General features: G+C 42.0%; 1 protein-coding gene across 13 annotated transcripts in view; it reads left to right on the forward strand.

The window, feature by feature from the left end:
- Positions 1-14,993, forward strand: part of EPHA5 (EPH receptor A5) — a 404,439-nt gene that overhangs the window by 193,821 nt on the left and 195,625 nt on the right. The window contains exon 6 of one of the 13 annotated variants that reach the window (XM_061590688.1): positions 101-427. The exons of the other annotated variants lie outside the window; for them this stretch is intronic. Coding sequence (XP_061446672.1) covers positions 101-132 — 32 coding nt within the window. The 3' untranslated portion in view covers positions 133-427. Of the gene's footprint in view, positions 1-100; positions 428-14,993 lie in introns of those variants that run through there. 13 annotated transcript variants of the gene reach the window in all.

Consider the following 14,993-nt stretch of genomic DNA (forward strand, 5'->3'; position numbering starts at 1 on the left):
CAAAGATATTTGTGCCAACTGCTATCAGAATACCAAGTTATTTTATTTTTCTTTTATAACTCGCTATATTGATTGATCACTTCTTCTTTTTTTTACTAAGGGTTGGATCCAGAGGTGCACTTCTGCAAGTAGAAATATTTTTCCTGACAATGCAAGATTCTTGCATAAGAAAAGAGAACAATAACCCAGCAAACTGCCTCTGTTAGCAAAAAAGGCATTGTGCAATCTTGCACAAGCTCTTGAACAAAAACTCAAAACATGTTTGTACAGAGTCCATGTTGTGTGATGTCTGCTGCAACAATTCGCAGGACAGCACCACTGCCAGAAGTTCATCCGCTGGTATATCTCTGGACCCAACTCTGTGATTTTTGTTGTGTTTAGCTGTTAGTCACTTTGGACATTTTACATGGAAAGGTGGAGTATAAATGTAAGAAACAAATAAACAAACTTGATTATTAACAATATGGTGGTCTAAATGTTGCTTATGATAAGGTAGTGATGATAAGGTCGTAGGCTGAAAGAAACCCCTTTTTGTATTGATTTCTATTTATGCTTTAGATTTCTAAGGACGGTGTCATGAGATTAAAGGACTGATGCAGTATCATCCACATTTGAGAGAACTATTTCTCAGAGAAAGAATGTTGTGGAATGGGGTAGCATATCCACAAACTGTCGTTTGGAAATAATATGCAGTATTATTGAAGGTCATAAAATCTGTAGCTTAGTTATGGCTGTTTACACTTTGCAAGTATGGCTTTTGAACAGATGGTCTTAGCTTGTTTTCAGAGAAGAGTTTACTGGCTCCTTACTTTAATTTAGATCTCTTTAGACAGTAAAATAACACAATAGCTATAGAACATTTCCTGTAGTATTAAAATCAAGGGCAGCTTATTAAAGATCAAACCGTTTATGGAGTTTTAAGATTTTGTCACTTTTGTAAACGGTCCTTTATTCAAAGCAAAATGGTTGCTGACATCTTCAAAATATAGTCAGTCAGATTTTTATTGTTTGTAGCTGATGGCCATTACAGTATCGGTCACAAAGAATAAACAAGCTAATTCAAGAATATGTCAAGCATATACATTTTCAGAACTACAAATGATCACATTTAAAAAAATCCTTTTGGCAAATTGGGACTGCTTTGCAGCAAAAAAGTAGTCTGCAGCTTTCTTGCTCCTAGTTACCTAACAGGTAACAAAATTTTACATTTGCCAGATACCATCTAATTTTGAAATCATCTGACTGCCAGAACATTCTGAAATAAATAGGAGTGACAACTGAGGAGTGAGTTGACAGAGGATGGAGAATAGAGAAGGAAGACAATAAAGAGCCTCTTCTCAGAAATAATAGCCTTGGGTTTATTCACATACCCACACCAACAGTATCACCACCACTTCCGTGTAAAAAGAAGCCTCCTATTGCCTGTAGCATCCACCAGTTCCCAACAGCTACGCTGGAGGTCCTTCTTCTAGCCCTCTCCTGCTCTTTGACCAAGGAGAGAATGTTGCCACCATTTACTCTCATGGTAACTGCTCCCTGCCAGAAAGAACAGGAAATCGCTCCTCCCGCTCTTTGCCCTTCTTCCTTTTCTCTGATGTTAGTGGCTCTTGCTTTCAGTTGGGCAAAACCAAAACCAGAGAGACCAAGGAAGGGAAAAGAACCAAGACAGAGATTTTCTTACTAGTAAGGGTGTTCTCTCTCCCCCGCCCCCATCCCCCACTGCCATGGGAATTCCTGAGCCTCTTGCCTGTTTTATATAAAAGACCTTTTTCCTGTGAAGATATAAGGAAAATATGTAGACAGCATTCTCCCAGAAGTAAATCTGCTTCTGGCTTCTTCCATTGCTCTAGCTAGCCAATAGCACACCTAGCACTTGTGCTAAAAAAATGTACATTTTACTTTAAGGACTTGAACAAAAGGTTTTAATTTCCACTGTCACCAGTGGCCTTAGACATAGGACTCTCTCTCGGCCTCACTCCTAATAGCACTTTTTTACCTTACAGAGTGATTGTTAGGAGGACTGCAACAGAGCGGTGTGTGTGTGAAGTACTTTGAACACTCTAAATGCAGGTGTGGGGAACCTTTGGCCCTCCACATGTTGCTGAACTACTAGTCCCATCATCCCTGGCCATTGGCCATGCTTGCTGGGGCTGATGGGAGTTATAGTTCAGCAATATCTGGAGTTCCCCACACCTGCTCTAAAGTATTAATTTAAATGTATTCTTATGTATCCAGAGGAAATGTAAGGGTGCTGTCCATGACCAGCACGTAGTGTGGGAGCAAGACCTGAGTCAGGGACTGGATGTTAAAGAGCTCAATAGGTAGCTGTTAATCCAGCAACGATTCAGAGGAGATTGAGAGGTGCTTATCCTCACTGCCAGCTAGCGGCGTACCTAGCGTATTTGACACCCAGAGCGGATCATTTTTTAACACCCTCCTCCTCTTAATACTCCCCTCCCACCAAAACTCTCTGCAATTTTGAAGTGGTCCTTGGGGGAAAAGGTTTGGGAACCCCTGCGCTAGATTCCCCTCCCCCATGAACTACAAACAGACATGTTTAAAAGTGGAAACATTTGACTCCTCTCTACTGGCATTCCCACAGTAACAACCTCAATGTGATTCCTGCTGCCAACCTCAAAACTGTCTTGGAATTTATTTAACAAGCTCCCATCCTGCTTAAACCATGCACAGGGGGGCCTATTTTATTTGCTTATATGATGGCATCACTGTGCCTAGTGCTTTACAGAGTACAAGAAGAGAGGTCACTGCCCCCAGGAGCTTCCAATCTAAAACTTCCACGGGGGTGGAGGAAGCAGTAGGCGGCCCGCGGAGGGTTACTTACAGCAGGGCATGGGAACTTGCGGGGGGGGGGGAGATTGGCAAACCGTGAATAGCGAAAGCACTCTGCACTCGCTCAGCCTCAGAGGTGCCTCTTTCAAATGGGAGGGCTCTCACCGGCGTTCTTGATGAGAAGAAGCTGCTGGAGCTGGCCAGCCCCACCACGGAGTGCCCGCCTGGCCTGGAGCACATGCTGCAGCCCTCGTCTGAGGCCAGGTTGGCAGGCAGGCCCTGCAACGCAGCGCTGGGTAGGTGGCGTGCACCTCGCCCTCCAGCTCGCCCAGGGCACTGGCTGAGCACGCCTCCAGCAGCAGGGCCAAGCCGGGCGCCAGTCACAGGGCCAGCAGGCATGTCAGGCTCCGGCCCAAGCCCCACAAGGCGCCCGTCACGATGCACACGGCTTGGCCCAGGCTACCGCCACCCGGCTCGGCCTCCATAGCTGCACGTCCAGCTTCATAATGAACACTCCATCTTGCACCCCCTTATTGACTGCACCTGGGGCGGGCCTCCCCCCCCGCCCCCTTGGTATGCCACGGCTGCCAGCTCTTCCTGGTCATGTGCTGAGTCATTGTTTGCAGTTGGATTTTCTCCCTTCCTCCTAAGGAGCCCCCTGGTGATAGAGGCCTCTGGTAGCCAAATGGGCACTCTTGTGGCAACTCTGGGCTTCCCACTAGGTCGGCCCCCACCTTCTCTCTTATGGAGTGCATGTGTGTATGAAAGTGGAGAATCAGGAACCAAAGAAGGGCTGGGGATGTGGTCAAGATGGATTATTGGAGGCCGAGACAAGACCTAGTTGGGACACTTCAGGCTGCTAAAGGAATGTTGCTGGTTCTTCCAGAGGGGTTTTCCCTGGGCTCTGGGTCAGGGAGGTTTTTAAATAATGCCAGAGCTCCCTACCACATTTTTTTCTTCAGTTGTATGGTACAGTGTTTCTTGTCTATTATTATTTGGGAGAACTAGTCCAAGGTGTTCCTCCCCCTCTTTGGCCCTTCACAAGTCTGGCTTTCTGAATTCAGAAATCCTGACTCAGGGCTTTTTGTTAGTAGTCGTAGTAGTAGCTCACAGCCACCAGGGAACATGGATCTGTTATCAATGTAGCCTGAACACCAGTAATGAAATTGGGCTGTGTCTGTCTCAGGGAAACCCCACGACTGTCTTAAGAAGAGAAAAGGGAAACATTGTTGAAACATGGTCAAAGCAGTGGCAGCACATGTCAATATAATACCTGTTTAAAATAAGATTACAAATCTCACTGTGCCTATGTTGGTTAAAAAGCAGCTCTCAGGAAATAAAGGCTTTTTTTGTGGATTTGGCAAAAATGTTTCATATTCACTGCTATATGGTTTCTTCTCAGTTCACACCACACAGTAAACTTTGTCTGGAAAAAGTAATGCTGCCAATTAACTTTTTCAGGATGAAAACATACACCCAGAATTAAACGTGCACCCTATCCATCTTTTTCTCCTGGTGACGTTATGGGATATCCAGACAGTCCTGTTAGTGTGGTATAGTAGATCCTACAGGGCAGAACTACATGTTGCATTTAACATAGAGCTGTTTAGGAAATGACAGCCTCATGTTTAGTTCCTTGCCTTTTCCAGTAATGTTTGCTCAGATCTGTTTGTGCTGTTTCCACAACCCTAATAGCAGAAGCCAATGAGGATATGTAGAGAAACACCATAGTAAGTGTCAGTAAATGTACGATGAGAAGGGGAGAACTTGGCATGGAAACCGCTGAGTGTAGTTCAGCCCTGGGCATGATCAGGAAAACCTCAGGAGAGCCTTTGGTCAGACCTTACCTGAAATACTATGTTACGTTCCATGCACTGCTGCTTTAAAAGGATATCGGCAAACTGGGCAGTGTTCAGAGAAGGGTGACAAAGATGGTAGGCACCCTGGAGGCTAAGGCTGCTTTCACACATGGGGCTGATTGCATTAGTTTAACGGATTAAAAAGGTAGCGCTTCTGTCCCGATTTCTAAAATCCCTTTCGCACTGCAGTGCCTGTTGCGTTAAGGAACAGCAGTTTTTTCAGCTGATATACCGGCATTTTGCGCAACGGTCTTTCTTTCTTTTTTTTTTACAATAATTTTTGTTCAAATTTTCATAAAACATACAAAACAAAATCATAAAACATTCAAAGACAAAAAACAAAACAAAACAAAAATGATTAAACAAAAAAATAAAATGTTGACTTCCCATTTGTCGCAGATCAAATCAGTTATAGGTCTACAATATATAACAATCCTGTCTCTTAAATTATATTATAAAATCACTTTCCTCCAGTAGTTATCTTAATTAATCATCAAATCTCATAAACATTACTTTATTCTTTCCACAAAAAGTCAAAGAGAGGTTTCAATTCTTTAAGAAATATATCTATCAATTTTTCTCCTAATAAACATGTCGATTAATCCATCTTGTTAATAATAATAATAATCTTATTGTCATAACCATAGTCCAAATAAACATATCGATTAATCCATCTCATCAAAATCTGTTAGGTCCAATAATTTCAATAGCCATTATTCCATTATCCCTATTAATTCCATCTTCCATCTTCAATAGTCCTGTTAAGTCCAGTAATTTCAGTGTCCAATCTTCCATTATCAGTATTCCATAATAATCTTGCTGTCATAGCCATAGTCATATAATAAGAGTCTGATGGGAATTTCCTCTATCCCAAATATTTTCTTGCCATCAATTCTGAATAAGTTGCTGAAATATTGTTGTAAAGTCATATCTGTGTTCTTCTTTTTTACAAAATGCACTGGCTCATCTCTTGAGAGTTTTTCCATTGTCACATGGCTGCAGTTAATTCCATAGATTTTCTCTATATCAAGCTCCATCACGTCATTCCAGTCCAGAAGATTATCCAAGCCATTGATAACTTTATCTCTAATATCTTCATTAATTTCTTCAGAGATAACGTTAAATTCCAAACAGTAGATTTTATTTCTAATATCCATAAACTCCAGATCTTTTTCCAATTCCACATTTGTTCCAATCTCCAGGGCTTGTATCTTCCCTTTATTTTTTCTTTTCTCATCTCTGATCTCATTCTCCTCTCTCACAGGATCCCGTATTTCTTTAAGCTCCTGCGTCATTTTGCTCAGTTCAATTTTCAGCTCCTTACTGCCCTGTCGCAGGGTTTGTTTTGTTATCTCAATCTCATCCATTATTTTCTGAAACATAATTACTTCCAGATTCTCAGCCACTTTCTTGATTGTCATTTTTAAAACCACGAAAACAAAACAAAACAAAAATAAAGAAGAACCACTTCTTATTTCAGCAACAATTGGGTTAATATTCCAGGCTTGATGACATCACAGTATAAACAGAGCAGCCTGCCTTATCTCTCTATGTTCAAGAATACAAAACAAATTTAGTTCCCAGCATCAAAACAGTTAGTGGCGTCGTGAAGAAGCAGATTCGTCAAAATAAAATAGACCAAAAAGAGAATAGTCCCAGACAATATAATGTTCCTTGGAATAGAAATCCCTCTTCTATTTATATCTTTAGAATGCACTTCCAGGACAGCTTTTTGCAATAGAAACAGAGATAAGCTGTTAATTTCGTGAATAACAGAGAAGAGTTATAGCTCACCCAGAAGTTCTTTAAAGCTGATTCATTTGACAAATCTCTTTTTGCTGCAACAATTTAAACCAAGTAAAAAAAATAATAGAAAGAAGGGTGCTTGCCTGTTAGTCTGTTTTCTCTTTGAAGAAAAGATAAACGTATCGCATTAATCAGATAGAGCTTGTTCGGAAGTCCGTCCGGCATTGCTGGCTGGACCTTTTCTCATAAATTAATGAAATCCAGTCCTCCCAACAAAAACAGGCTTTTGAGGTTGATCTCTGCATTTCTCCCTGCCCGGGAGAAATTTCATCAGTCAAAAAAAAAATGTTCTGACTGATTTATATCTGAATAAGCTTCTTTTGAGTCTGGAGCCCGTCTCAAAAGCAGGCACAAGCGAAGTCACCCTTCCCGGAAGTGTTGCGCAACGGTCTTTCACACGGCGTGTTTTCGTCCCTCACCCATGCACACTGTTCCTCACTGTGTAGGAGGTCTAAGATCTCATCCCGTTGCCATGAAAGCCTCCTCCCTTTAGGATCTGACTTTTTAAATTGTTGTATCGACATGGGTGCGTGTGGGAAATGCTGCTGCTATCTGCGGCAATGCAGGAATACTGGCACAACGTTCATCAGGCAAAAAATAAAGCAAAACTGCATGACTAAAGGGCGGGAACGCACTGCATGCTAGGATGCCTGTCACATGAGCAGCTGCAGCTAGTGAAAAACTCAGCAATCTTACAGGTTCCCAGCATTGCTAACAGACTATTTCTGGTATCATTTCTCATGGAAATTTGTGCCAAACTTGCACAACATTCCACTAGAATTCTGGAACTAGCTTGTACGTTGTGTGAAGGATCAAATATAATGCACAAATTCCAGGTAAGAAATAGTCAGAATAACGGAATAAAGTGCAGTGTGATAGCCACCCTCAAATATTTGAATAGCTGTCTTGCTCCAGAGGTAAGGGTAGGACTAAAATCAGTGGGCTTAAATGACAAGAAAAAGGATTAAGGGTTAAAAATTTTGAAGAATTTCTGGAAAGTTTGAGCTATTTGACAGTGAAAAGGACTGCCTCAGAAAATGGTGGACTTTCCTTCATTACAGGTTTTTAAACAGAGGATGGCTGGCCATCTATTAGGAATGCTGTAGTAGTGGATTTCCTGTATCAGGATTAGATGACCTTTGAGGTCCCTTCCAACTCTATGACACGTCACTCCATTACGCTCAGCAGGAGATCATGAATTAGTCTCTTTTCTCTCAGCCTAGCCTACATCACATTGTTATTTTGAGAGTAAAATGGAATGATACAATATACACCATCCTGAGCTTCATGGAAAAGTGAGAAATATCAATGTGATGGATTAAAACAAAATGGAGGTGTAAGCAATCACCACCTTTCTGTGTAAAAGTTGAGTGATCCAGTGTTTGGTAAAAGGCATTTATTAGGACAAAGAAATCTTTTTTATATTAGCAGTGAGAAATGTTGATTCTGGAAATTCAAACCATATGCCATGGTACTGGCCTGGCAGATGCACTGGTGTTGACAGAAAATTTGCTAGCCAACATCACAGATGTACTTTACCGTGTCAAGCCCAAGAAAATTATTGTGAATTTCAGAATTTACAAAATGTGCATTCATTAAGTGCATGCATTAAGATTCTGGCTGCTCCAGATATACATCACAAGTGTAACTTTTGTTAGTTCTGGCAGGAAATGTTTCCTAAAAACATTGCCTTTTTATCAAATACTTTTTTTTTGTATAAATAGCACCATTGATATGTTTTGCTCTCTCAGATTTGATTTCATTTTTCTTTTTAACTGTGAGGTGTATGTGAAGCATCTTAGGAACCCAAGTTACATTAAAGATTGTAGCTAGAAAACAGCTGGTTCATTTTACAAGCTGAAAAACACTACAATATGCTGAAAGATGCAATTGATTACTTAATGCTGGATGATCAGATGATGGAATCCTTAATGGATTTCTTGTGAAAAAAGTTGATTATTTAATCAATGTATTAGTCAGTATCAAACCATTGTGACCATTTATTTATTTATTATTTATTTATATCCTGCCCTTCCTCCTCGCAGGAGCCCAGGGCGGCAAACAGAAGCGCTAAAAACAGTTTAAAACATCATAAAAACAGGCCTTAAAATACATTAAAACAAAACAACATAAAAACTTTTTTAAAAGGGTTAAAACATTTTTAAAAAACCATATTAACAAGCAATTCCAACACAGACTGGGATAGGTCTCAACTTAAAAGGCTTGTTGAAAGAGGAAAGTCTTCAAAAGGCGCTGAAAAGATAGCAGAGATGGCGCCTGCCTAATATTCAAGGGGAGGGAATTCCACAGGGTAGGTGCCACCACACTAAAGGTCCGTTTCCTATATTGTGCAGAACGAACCTCCTGATAAGATGGTTTCTGCAGGAGGCCTCCACCTGCAGAGTGATCGACGGTATATAAGGGGTAAGACGGTCTTTCAGGTATCCTGGTGCCAAGCTGTATAGGGCTTTGTACACCCAAACTAGAACCTTGAACTTGGCCCGGTAGCAAATGGGCAGCCGGTGCAATTCTTTCAGCAGCGGGGTGACATGTTGGCGATACCCTGCCTCAGTGAGCAGTCTCGCCGCCGCATTTTGCACCAGCTGCAACTTCCGGACCAACCTCAAGGGCAGCCCCACATAGAACACATTACAGTAATCCAGCCTGGAGGTTACCAGTGCGTGGACAACAGTGGCCAGGCTATCCCGGCCAGAAACGGCTGCAGCTGTCTTACCAGCCGAAGCTGGTAAAAGGCACTCCTAGCCATGGAGGTCACCTGGGCCTCTAATGACAAAGAAGGATCCAGGAGCATCCCCAGACTACGGACCTGCTCTTTCAGAGGGAGTACGACCCCATCCAAAGCAGGCAACTGTCCAATTATCCGAAGTCGGGAACCACCAACCCACAGTGCCTCTGTCTCTCTAGGATTCAGACTCAGTTTATTGTCCCTCATCCAGCCCACCACCGAGTCAAGGCAGCGGTCCAGGGCTTGCACGGCCTCTCCCGATTCAGATGTTACGGAGAAATAGAGCTGGGTATCAGCATACTGCTGACACCTCGCCCCAAAGCTCCTGATGACTGCTCCCAAGGGCTTCATATAGATGTTAAACAGCAAGGGGTACAAGATGGTACCCTGCGGCACCGCACAGCACATGCCAGTGGGCCGAAAGACAGTCACCCAATGCTATTCTCTGAGAGTGACCCTGGAGATAGGATCAGAACCACTGTAAAACAGTGCTTCCAATACCCATCTCACCAAGTCGGCCCGGTATCAAAAGCCGCATTTGGTTGCACTGTGAACAGTAAGATGGGGAAGAGGAGTTCAGAGCCCAATAAATTCATGTAGGGGGTTCAATAGTGTTTTTTTTTTTTAAAAAAAACCCTCCCCAGGGCACAATTTGCTAAAAAAAGAAAAAGAAACCCCAACATCCAAAAATTCTATGCCAAGAACACCTGGATTCTGCAGCTGGTGTGACTCATATGAAGTAAATAAATCACATATTTCCACTGTTTAAAAAATGTATTTAATAAGATATGGTGTCATTCCATAAACTGCATACACCAGGCAGATTATTTTGATTCTGCTATTCCCTTATTTCTTTGAGGAGCCATGGAACCAACTGGATCTCCATTTATGATCACTGATAACTTTACTACATCATATCTCTGAGGTCTGGGATTTCATCCAACCATACCCACAGTTTCAAGCCTGTCTTTACATCCATAAGCTTTAAAAAAAGAGAGTTGAGATTCTCAAAATGGCTCACTTCTGCCCTCATCACCGATTTCAGCGCAGGTGTGAAATCAGAAACATCAGCTGCATCTAGGCATTTTTACCCATGGATTGGCCCTACTTCTGTGTACTAGCCGCATTCCCTCTATCCTCAGCCTTCCTGCACTGAGTAGGAAGGTCTGAAAGGGAATTGTAAACGTACCTGGCTGAACCCGGTTACAGTCCTCCTTGCGTTTGGGAACCGTGATTGCACAGGCTTCCCAGCTACGGAGAAATCGGAGGTAGAGAAGGCAGGGCTAGCCTGCATATTCCTGAATAGGGCCATAGTTTCTGTCCATCATGATGGTTTTCGTCTTAGTCAGAAAGAAAGATTCCATTGTCAGGGGTAGCATGCATACTGCATTATTTCCCTCATCTCCTGCTCCTTGCTGTAAAAAAAGTGCAGATCCCGACACAAGATGGAGAACCAGCTAACTCCCTCAGTCATACACTGCACCAGCCTCTTAGGGGCCTCATAGAAAGGACATCCTATGTACAAGCCTGAAGACTATTCTGCTGACACACAGAACTGGATATTTGCAGAATTTGCTCCAAAATATCGCCACCATTCTCCCCCCCCCTTTTTTTTTGTGGTGGCTCTCGCAACATCCTGGCTATGTATTTACAAAGATTAGCAAATTTATTTTGGCATAAGAGTTTGTAGACTACATTTTCATTTATACACAAATGAAAAATAATTTAAATTGCATAAGCCAGGATCCAAAGATCCAGTTCTATGTACGTGCAATGATTTGTACATGCCCCAACCTCCCACTCTGGTATATGAGATATCTGTGCTGTATCACCAACTGCTTTTAGTAAGGGGACCTCCCATGCTATATGAGGGGACAGGGAGGCTGCTGTCTGAGAAACAGAAACCTAAATTCACCTCTAGGAAGTGAAACCAGTTATACTGTTCTTAAAATCTTTTCCATAAAGTATATTTAAAAGGCATCCCAGATACGATGCAGATGTGACAAGTGCATATACCACAGGTTTTCATCATTTTCCCTCCTTTTATTAACGGCAAAAGTATTGCAATTTCCAGAACATTTCTATTGTTTATGTGCTTGCCTTCCAAAACCAAAATGATCCATACAAAACATGGAAGTTAATCCCACTTGCAGCCAATAATGTTAAAAACCATCAGAAATAAGATATCACATGAAATCATTTGCAACGTCAACACCCATTTTTGCATGTCAAATCTTTATCACAAGCCATCTGACGCTTGCGTTGCAAGTTCATCCCCACTCCAGATGGTTGAATGTCTGTTACCGATGAATTATGGATCAGATGAATACTTTATGGTTTTATTTATAACTCTCCTGTTGGTAATTGGTGTCTCTTAGTTGGTTACCAGGCTTCAAACAATCCTTAGAAATCTAGTGACACACAATATGTGTAAGCATTAAATTAAGAGCTTGGAGTCCAGAAAAATTAGCAGTGGTCAGCCCTTTTTATACTATTGGGGACACTGGTTTTATGGGTTGGATCCAGACTCAGTTGTACTTACAGTAGGCCCTTTGAGATGACTTACTGACATCCCATTAATTTCTTTGGATCTATTCTACATACTACTAGGTCTGGACCCAACCCTGTCAGCTGTGTGTTTGGTACCTATGGGCACTGTTTTCTGTAGAAAGGCATAATAATTTAACACATTTCATTCTTTCCTAATAGCGGTAACTTTCAGCAACATCAGCAAGCTGAATACAAAGAGAGCCATTGTGGTGTAGTGGTTACAGTGTAAATGTAAGAAATATTAAAAGTAAGAAATATAAGACATAAAATTCATATCTTGCTAAGCCTGCCAAGATTCTTCCTCTTATATTTTCAGAAGGCTGACTAAATAGTATTCCCAGAAAATTGTGATGTAGCAAGAAGATCAGACAGTTTTTGCTTCTCTTGTCTCATTTACTATAGATTTTGCCCCTCTACCATTGATTCTGGTGTTTCTTTTTGGATACCTCACGTAGTGTTAGAATAAGAAATTTCCAGAGTTGAAGGGTGTGAAGGGTTCAATGACAAGTCCAAAACAAAATCAAAATTCTTATTGTCCATCATCATAGTATGATGTTTGGGAACCACTGTTTCAACTAGCTAGAAGATGGTAATGTGCTTTTTTTTGTGGCAATGACCAACCACGTTCGGGCAGGCAGAGTCACTCCAGCTAATATTGGATGAGCTGTTCATATCCTATGGGGTGGGGGCAAAGCAAACGGGCCTAGGAAATATTTTTTAATTATTATTATTTATTACATTTCTATCCCACCTTTCCTTGAAGGAGCTCAAGGAGATGTACATGATTCTTCCCATTTTATCTTCACAACAACCCTGTGAAGTAGGCTAGGCTGAGGAACAGTGACTGGCCCATGGCCATCCAGTGAGCTTCATGGCTGAGTGGAATTTGAACCCTGGTGTCCTAGTCCAGTGTTCCAACCACTACACCACACTGAAAGGGCTAGGAATGCAATAGCCAGGGCCCCAGATGATAAAGTGCCCCGGGGAGCTGAGTAAAGGAAGGGTGGAAGTGAATGGTGTTCCATTCCTTTTCTCTGATTGTACATGCCAGAGGAGTGGGGGCAAGAGGGACATACCAAAGGAGGAAACCTCAATGGGAGGACAAACTGAACCAGAGGATAGACTGAGAGGAGGGGCCATGTTGCTGGGAAATGCAAAGAAGCTAAAGTCTGCATATTGATTTGATCAACCTAAACTTTGCCATGAAAACAGACCATTCCTGATCAGTAGTGTTCATAAGTACATACTCCTCTGAGAAATTTGTATTGAAGGGAAGGATATTAAACATCTTTTTAAAAAATCCTACGTTGTGTTGAGGCTTTAACGTACATTAAAGATGCCTTATCGTGAGTTGGGTTATTGATCCATCTTACCCAGTGCTTTTTGCTTTCATTAGCGTTAGCTTTCCTATATCTGAGGAGGAGAGAAGTGTTTCCCAGTCCTCCTACTTGAATTCCTTTTCCTAGAGGTTGACCCCAAGACCTGCATGCAAAACAAATAGTCTATAAGTTTAGTTATGTTTCCGCCTCTGCTGCAAATTGGCTGATATTGCTACACACTGCCTAATTGTTTTTAAAACCTTCATCCATATTTGTTCAATCAACCTCTTAATTATTGTTGTTTTTCTGAATGCTTTTTTTGGGTGCCTTGCTCCCCAAGGTATCCTCAAATAAATCCCCCTGTGCTGTAATTTGGTTCCCCATGTTTGACTGTCTGGAAGACTCCTCTTGCTTCAGTAACCTCAGAATTGAGAAGCAGCTGAGACCTCTTGGTGTCTGGCCGCACTGACAGGATGATAGATGTATGTCCCGGTGAATCTGTACCTAGCAATCTTTCCAGCTCTTTGCTTTGCATTCATCACACAAGCAAACCCAATCAATTGTGTTTCATGCTGCCTTGTATTTTCCATTGCGCCGTCAAGCTGAGAACTCCATAATATTGCTCAGACTTTGTGTTCTTTTGTTCCCAGGGACTCTGAAAAGGAAATAAGCCATGTATACTCCAGTCCCTTTCTCTGATTGTGCATGGCTTGTGTGTGTTGAAGGTATTTCAGGGACTGCTAGTTGGGCCTTTTCAAAAGCATTTTAATCAGTTATGGCCGCTTTGCAGTTTGATGCTTTCTCTTCCATCATAGCGGTTGTGTTTTCCTACAGGAAGTAATCACCTTCTCAGATGGAGATATAGATGTATATGAATGCCAGAGTTTCATGGAAAAGGTCTTGATGGAAAAGAGAATATGTAGGAATTCCTCCAAAGTTCCTTTCTCTGCAGTAGTATCCAGAATCGATTCAGATACTCAGAACAAATATCTGGTTTGATCCTCCCGTTTGATACTACTGTTTTAAATAAAGGTGGTGGGTCATACATTGGAATGCTTCTCCACATCCAAAGCGCTCTGCACATGGAAAGCAGTGGAAAAAGTTGTAGCCGCCTCTCTTCCTGATGTGCTTGGTTTCCATCTTCAGGTTTGTTTGTAAAAGGGGAGCCATTTAGAATATGGCATGCTGACTTTTTGGGGGGCTAATTTCTGTTCCACTTTTGTTTACAAAAACATTTTTTTTAAAAATAGCTTCTGTTACTTCCCCTGTGCCTGCTATAATTATTCCATATTATTAATATTGCTTTCTTGTAAGACATGGCTCTCAAATGCAAGATCTGTGGAACCTATAATGACCCTTGAAAGTCTCTGGTGTGATCCTCAACAGCCCTACCACACAAATTATTGTCTCTGCTCTCACTTCTGAGTATTTTTTTGCTCCACATTAGAGGTCAACTAGCAGCCCTTAGGACAAACCTGTCAAAGCTTGCCCCTTCATCCTACCTTTGTTCTGAAAGCCACCAGCTAGAGATTGGGAACCTATAGCCCTCGAGATGTTGCTGGGCTATAATGTGCATCTTTTGCGGCCACTGGCCAGGGGGTTAGAATCCAAGAACATTTGGAGGGCCATGGATTCTCAGTCCCTGAGCCAAGTTTTCAGTGGGATGGTCCCACAGAACTGAGGAAGGAACTCTACTTTTATTTAGGATCACCCATATCATTGATTTGTATGTATATGATTCCCTCTAGGTAGCAGGGTCTCTTGCATGCTCAGGGTCCTTGATGTCCTGGGACTCCTCTTATGCAAAAGTGCCTGAGACCTGGCCCACACTTGCCGCAAAATGAGGTGGTAGATTCCTGAGGAGAAGTGGACTATACCACTTCAGACTACAGGTAGGGTCCCATTTTTAAAAGTTCTGCCATG

This window comes from Rhineura floridana, chromosome 11, assembly GCF_030035675.1.
Source record: "Rhineura floridana isolate rRhiFlo1 chromosome 11, rRhiFlo1.hap2, whole genome shotgun sequence".
Classification (NCBI taxonomy): domain Eukaryota; kingdom Metazoa; phylum Chordata; class Lepidosauria; order Squamata; family Rhineuridae; genus Rhineura; species Rhineura floridana.